The 7,851-nt window shown below is 39.3% G+C and overlaps 1 protein-coding gene across 1 annotated transcript; it reads right to left on the bottom strand.

The window, feature by feature from the left end:
* Positions 1 to 566: 566 nt before the first annotated feature.
* On the bottom strand, positions 567 to 7,022 carry LOC307087069 (gap junction beta-4 protein-like). Its single transcript, XM_079752509.1, has 4 exons — positions 6,864 to 7,022; positions 2,778 to 2,989; positions 2,358 to 2,659; positions 567 to 1,785 (listed from the first exon to the last, which is right to left on the bottom strand). The coding sequence occupies exons 2-4, from the start codon at positions 2,946 to 2,948 to the stop codon at positions 1,458 to 1,460; spliced, it is 801 nt and encodes a 266-aa protein (XP_079608635.1). The 5' UTR covers positions 2,949 to 2,989; positions 6,864 to 7,022; the 3' UTR covers positions 567 to 1,457.
* Between the last annotated feature and the right edge of the window lie 829 nt (positions 7,023 to 7,851).

Raw genomic sequence — 7,851 nt, 5'->3', positions numbered from 1 at the left:
GAAGAGGAGGACTCGGAGAGGATTGGTTAAAACCATTGCACAGGTGGGCAGCAAAGATCAAGAGGTACCAATTATGTTACATCATCATGAAAAAATGTGATACAGAGGAAGGCGTTGACTATAACTGAATAGTGTGTACTTTGTGTGCACTGTGTGTGTTTGTGTCCGCACAACACATACAGCCTCTGTTACATTACAGGCCGCTTACCCAACCCACCAATGTTATACATGACAGACAACATTGATCTTATGGTATAATCTGGCTTTTTAAGAATTGGACAATAATTGTCTGGCATAATAATATTGTTGATTCATATTGCACTGCTTTCATACTTCTTAAAACTAGACCATTGTTTTTTTTATAATAAAGATGATAAATGGTATTCTGCATTCAGTGCTTTTCTAACTTATGGCCACTTGAAAAGCGTTAGAAGTGTATCGACCTATTCATAAGTCAACAGACTCAAGAAGTCCAGAGTCCGCCAAATGCTACATAAAATCTGTTTGCTGTTATTTGAAATCGTAGGAATTACTACCATTTGAGGGGAATAAATGACAAATAACAGTTAAGTTCATGAATTATTGTTATTATCGAAGAATCATTTCTAACTTTTGGAAAAGTGTGGCAAAAATAAATGTTTAGATGGGAGCAGCATGTTGGGGTGTGGTGACTGATGTAACTCCCTTACAGTTCCAAAGAATTGTACCGTATGCATCTCCAATTAAAAACTGAAAAAACTACCAAGAAAAATAGATATTTTACAAAAATGTATGCCCACCTACTCTCCCAAAATCAAACAAAACAAATATTATGGTGCATGAGTCAGGAGGGTTTGCCTGCGTTCTGAATAACCAAGTGTACACTGACTGATAACAATTTAAAATTCTTTGGTATTGTTGATTTTCTTTTACTTTACCTTATATACATGACTAATTATTTATTCGGGCAAGACATTTTGCATGCACATGAAAATATATACTTTTTGCATGGATGCTGTGGTGTAAAAGGGCTCATAGATTGTAATAAATTGTACTCCTTAGGTTGAGAATTGTCCCCAATGCACATTGGTCCAGGAAGTTGAAACTCACACTCAATTTCCCGTGTTTTTTCCATTTGGAAATGCTTGGTTTCTCCTCCAGCCTTGGGTCGGTGTCTTTGGTTGGTTTCAGGGTCAGAACAGGGCTGGTGTTTGGTGGCAAGTGGCCGACAGATGCTGAACATCAGTGCAGTAAACTTCCATTGTTGTCTAAAATAGCATGAATACACGTCAAAAACCTGTCCCATCTCCTTTCGCCATAAAGACTCTCCGTATGATTCGTTTGGCCATCATATCTTTGTTGTAGGATTACTAGGATTGTCTGATCCTAGTATCTATATTTGACTTACAGTCCCGTACTGTAGATGCTTTATTATAATTGTACTTTCATGGAGTGCAGGACAATGTTTTTTGAGTCCTCTACAGGGTTGTCGTCATCTCCTTGGCTCTGTCCATCTTGCTTAAACTTTTACTCTGAGGGGAATAGTGGCGGCGGGTTTGTGATCTGGGCGGGACCAGGTTTTTGATCTCGTGCCGCTCGGCGAATAGGAGCCTGTTAATGGAGTTTTGAACCCTGAGGGCTTTCTGGATCCGTTTGCCAATGAGGTACAACATCTCACACAAGCACATCAAGATGCAGACGGCGCTGGTGACCACCATGAACAGGGTGAAGATCTTCTTCTCTGTGGGACGGCTGATGAAGCAGTCCACAGTGTTGGGGCAGGGATCCAGGGAGCACTTGGACAACCTGATGGATGAACCAGGATATAGCAGAAACCATTAAAACAACCGCCAAAAACAAATCCACAGAAACAGAGAAATAAGGAGATGAGAAGACATGAGCAGATAATGTCTATCTGATATAATCAGATAGGTATATCTGATTAATGCCATAAAAAATGATCTGATATAATGTCACATTATATAATGACGATCTGATATAATTACATGAAAAATTGTTATGATTATAGCGTGGTGAAGGGAGAAATGTACAAATGTAAAACTGAGATATAAAAGGTAGAATTCTGATAAAATGTTTAAAAATGTCAGAGGTAGGTTGACTTTATTTTTTATTTATTTTTTATTTATTTATTAATTTTTTATTTTTTTAAAAGCACTGAACAAGATCTGTACCTTAATTTCGTTGCGTAAATACACTGCATTCAACCCAATGACAAATAGCTTCTATCCTATTCTATTCAACAAACAGGTGCTGGATATCAGCCATGTTCTATTAGCGCACATATGCAATCTTACCAAAATCTTTCAGAATTGATACATGACAATAAAATGTAATAGCTTGCGTGTGTTTGTGGTGACCTGGGCATGTCATATCCGTGGTATATCCGATACAACACGTAGAGAAACGAGGCGTCGAAGCCGGCCTTGAAGACCAGACTCAGCAGGTAGGTCCACCACAGCCCCCCTCTCTTCTTGCCCGGGTTGCTGTACAGATGGGAGCCCTCATGCAGTACGGTGTACTTGAGGTCCTTTTCCTCGCGCAGCTTCACGTGGGCCACCACCATGAGGGATGGGCAGGTGACGAAGATCAGCTGCAGGGCCCACAGACGGATGTGGGAGATGGGGAAGATGCTGTCATAGCACACGTTGGTACAGCCCGGCTTGAAGGGGAACAAGGGGTGGGGTGGTAGTTATCAACAGGCCGCTGGGTTAAAGGTTGATAACACACAGTGAGTACCTTGTTGTTTTCATTTATTTCAGGCTCCATATTTTCCTTACCTGTCTCGTATTACAGACAAAATCCTTGTTTTCGTCACCCCACACTCTTTGAGCTGCAACCACAAAAACCATGACCCGGAACACAAACACCATGGACAGCCACACGCGGCCGAAGACAGTGGAGTATTTGTTCACCCCGCTGATCAGGCTCTCCAGGCCGGACCAGTTCATCGCTGCTGCTAGACGCGCCCTGGCTTATCTCCACAAACACCCTGAAACAAAGAAACAGAATGAGTTCTAAAGCTTGTTGACTAATTACTAGATGAATAGACATGATATTACATACGTAATGAAATCCGCTGCACACATCCAGTTAAAAAGAAATCTGTACATAAACTAAAGTAATAGTTATAATAAACTTTACAGCCTACTGATGTATAAATTGTCCACTCAAAGACATGACATGTTTATATTGAGGCTGGATTCATCTTTTTATTGGTATCGAGATGTGTTAAACAACCTTTTTTGTCATGAATGTCTTTCTAAGGTTGAGACCAGACTTCCACATATAAAACCTAGAGCTGGCGCCATGATTGTTTTGGTTTTGTAGTACAAATTAGTAACACTAGATTCAGTTAAGGAATGACGCAAAGTGGCCTAATATCTATTCTGTTTGCAGTGAGGTCAGGCACATTAAAAAAAGACCTAAAGCCAAGCCTATCGACACATGAAGAAGGTGTTAAAAGGATCTGAGGATCCACTACTCAGGAGGAGTAGTAGATCCGTATGAAAGAGAACATATCTTCTCCATAACTTGGTAATAATAACATGACTGGATCAGATTGTGAGTAATGCAGCCTGGCGCTCATAGCGCTTCACTTTCAATCTGCTTAAGAACTGAGAATGTTACAAAAGTACCGCCTGGAAGACTTGGAAGTGGCTCAAACCATTGGCTACCCAGATACAAGCTGAACTCAGAGAGCCACCACTACGTTAACTATATTATAGTGAGCTGTATGGGCAGAAGTCTGCTGGATCCACATGCTGCCACCTGATACAAGCTGAACTCAGAGAGCCAGCGCTACGTTAACTATATTATAGTGAGCTGTATGGGCAGAAGTCTGCTGGATCCACATGCTGCCACCTGATACAAGCTGAACTCAGAGAGCCAGCGCTACGTTAACTATATTATAGTGAGCTGTATGGGCAGAAGTCTGCTGGATCCACATGCTGCCACCTGTCGGAGGTGGATGGGATCACTATCAAGGCAACATAAGGAGGCTACTGGCAGCGTCGATGGCAGATGGCTGGCATGCAAATCATTATTGTTCAAATAAAAGTATATTTGAATCATCACTCAAGGACGAGGCCGGAATGATCTAGTGGTTTTTGTTTTTGAAAGATGAATGCTGAATGCCAAAAGATAGGCTAGCCTACTTGTGCTTCAGTGCCAATATTTTTTTTTATATTAATTCCTTTGTATCAGTTAATGTTAACCGATTTAATCGATTTAACTCAAACATTTATTTAACTCAAATTATTACTGAAATTGAGTAAACAGATTCACAACAAGGCAATAAGTATACATAGACAAAATAAACCTTGTAGGCATTTAAATAGCTGTCAGTGTCTAGTTTTCATAAACTACAGTATTATTCAGACACCGTGTTCAAAGCCCTGCAAGAAAATGTTGCCAACTTTCCCATTGCAAAATGTTGAACATGCGTATATTATATTTTCATTGTGTACCAGTCTGTCACATGACATTAATCCTCCATAAAATTACCGTTGACATGTGTGACTCTAAATTGTTAAGGAGAGGCAAACATTGCCTGTCTTATGGTTGTGATATACTAGGTATATCACAACCATAAGATATACCAGTGTGATATCTGTTGTTAGATATCACTGGAACCTGGTCAGAGTAACGGCCATGAGGGCCTTCTGTGCTTTGTTTTTCTGTTCTGGATCAATTCAGATCTGGGTTCAGTGCAGCATGCAGTTTTTCTTTGTAAAACCGCATGCTAATTTAGACTGAAACCATAAGCACACACACACACACACACACACACACACACACACACACACACACACACACACACACACATATATATATATATATGCATGCACACAGGAACACATGCACCAATGGATAAATACATGTACACACAGAAACACACACAAATATACACATAAACACACACACACACACACACACACACCAAACATCCCCCTCGGTTGCTGAGTCTCTGTGCAGCATGTTGCCATGGAGACGACTCCAGCCACAGAATGGGCACCTCCCACTCTCCATTCAAACACTCGCAAAGCACACACTGATTTTACTATTATTCTACTTGTAATTTTTTAAGCATAAAGATATGACATAAAAGGTCATTTGAAGTTAACTAAGCTCTCTTTAGTGTTTCAAATGTATTCCTAGTAATGAGTGAATGTTTAGATAAGATAAGATAGCTGTAACTGTTGTCGTGTAATCAGTGAATACAGGCAAGGTTGGTATATAATTTGGGTCCAAACTATTGTCAAAACCCTTTATCACATCACCCATATCTCTACAATAAATATATCCTAGATAATTTTGTCAGAGCCCAATTCAAATTAAAATAACTCCACAACATGACCAAAGCAACAATCTATACTATAACAAACTATCCATTGATGATGGATTATTTGTAATTATTGGATTATTGATTGTTTGTAATTTGAAAAGTGGGTGTTAAGATGTTTTGATGTTTAATGTTCAGATATTAAAATGCTATTATAATATCCATGTCTCTATAATAAACATGTTTTATGATACTGATGGAACACATTTGACTATTCAAATTTGTCATATATTTACTTATATTTAAAGCAACTGTATAGTTAGCTTTATGGAAACAATTATAAAGGATGTTTATATGATGAATGTACTCCTTGAGACAGCCCAGCAATTTTAATTTATTAAATTAATTCATTCAAATAGAAAATAAATTGTGGTGCATTGACTTCAAAGCAGATCAAACCTCCCCACCGGGCGTCTTTAGAGAAGAGGATCATTTATGTTTGTCTATACATGTGTACATGTGTGTGTATGTGTATCCATGCGTGTACACACACGTGTGTGTGTTTGTGTATGTGTGTGCATGTGTTTGTGTCTGTAACCCTAACCCTTGCTGAAAGAGGCCTCCGGCTTTCTGCCCCTTGTCAGATTATTCACTGCTTTCTCCAAAGTACTGTATGATATATATATATTTATAACTTGTAAATAAGACAATAACAGATGCTTATAACACAAATAGAATATGCAACACAAAAGTGCATCTGAATGGCAGTTTTCTCCATGAAACTTATTTTCTTATGTAATGTATTGAACAGGTTTCCTCCTAACATAACGAAACATACAAACAAAAGCAGATTTACATAAGATAGTACTGTGATTAAAGATGAACCATCTTGAATGTTTTATGATGTCATGAGAGAAGTTCAAGTTGTCTTGACGTGAGTATGACAAACATATATAGATATATTTGATTGGTCATAATATTGACTGTTCTGCATGATGTTTCTTTGTGTTGTTAACAGTCTTCGATACTAACCCCTGTCTAATTCCAGATCAGTGAAGAACTAGCATATGAAGTGTTTGGAAAGGAGTCAAATATTTAGATCTCAGAAGATATGCGGGTGGGGCCTTTCTTCTGTATCCAGAGAACTGTTAACACATTACTGTCTGGATTACCAAGACTAGTGCCTTAGATTGGCCTTACTATCATGGCAAAAGCGGAAATCGGAAAAACACTCATGTGAGAATGAGAAAATAGAACTTTCTGTTCTAACTTCTGCTTTGTTTTCAATCAGAAACAAACCGGAATACCTGATTCTCACTCATGTATTGACAACACATCACAAACTCCTAACTATATTAAATTCCTAACTAAGTTGTAAAGTAGGGATCAGAAGAATATATACCAGTGGGGTTCACAATTTAATGAAGTACATTGCATAGAAAAATAAATCTCCATCTATATTCATGTCTAAATTCAATCCCAACCCATGGTTTTTGTTGCTGTTGTGGATTGCTCAATGCATTCTTGGCAAAAGCCACACCTGAAGTTGAATACAGAATACAGACAGTATAACTGAACTTACCTGTAAACAGTGCCTGGGTGGGAAGACAGCTAGACAGTTTTGGCGATCCAAGTAGATCCACAGAAGTTCACAGAAAACGATTGAACAGTTTACAGGCTACAGTCAGTCTATTGCTCTCAGCCTTTCTCTGCTCTCCTCTCTGCTTCCATCTTACAAATCCTGCCAAACCAGATCCAGTATGAGTCACGTTACCCAAAGTTTCCCCCTCCACACACACACACACACACACACACACACACACACACACACACACACACACACACACACACACACACACACACACACACACACACAGGCCTACACTCCTAAATACCCTCCTCAAAAGCATGTGAAACACATTTTAGACAAAAATGATCATTCTAAAAACGAATACCCAATGACTATTATTATTACTTTCGTTCAATGATGTTGAAAATTTGAACTCAATGTAGGGCTGTCGTGAGTGACAGGGTTTATTAACCCATGTCTCACTCAATGTCCTACTGAGACCTGTTTCTTCTAGTGTACGACCCTGGCTGTTGTTCACACTATTCTCTAATTCAGGAAAACCTTGGAGGTTTTCTCAAAGAGAAGGCTCTGATAATGAGCGGTGGAGGATTCAGCCCATGGTGGTTGAAACACAACCACGGCTCCCAGCCCGACAAGACCGGGCACGTCATGTACGGAGCTATTTGAAATGTGTGCGCATGTGTCAGAGCAAGAAAAGAGACCAAAAGAAGAATGGCCAGTGACGTGTTTCACTACACTGGGTAGCCCCGCCCATTCTGCCGGCGATTTGAGCTCGCCCTGCAGAAGGTACAATCTACGATGAAGCTTGGTCTGGCAACAGCCAGGCTAGTTTTTCACTACTCATGTGTTGGGCTGAAAAAAATGAAAAGCTGTAGGGACAATAGGTAGGCTGCACAATAAGGAACATTTGGGTTCTAAATTTAATTTCACTTTGTGTTGTTTTTTATTATTATTAATTTATTCTAATTATATATACATA

Source organism: Pollachius pollachius (genome assembly GCF_949987615.1).
Source record: "Pollachius pollachius genome assembly, chromosome: 15".
Taxonomy (NCBI): Eukaryota; Metazoa; Chordata; class Actinopteri; order Gadiformes; family Gadidae; genus Pollachius; species Pollachius pollachius.
Note: the sequence above shows the minus strand (reverse complement) of the source record. Positions and strands in the feature narration are given on the sequence as shown.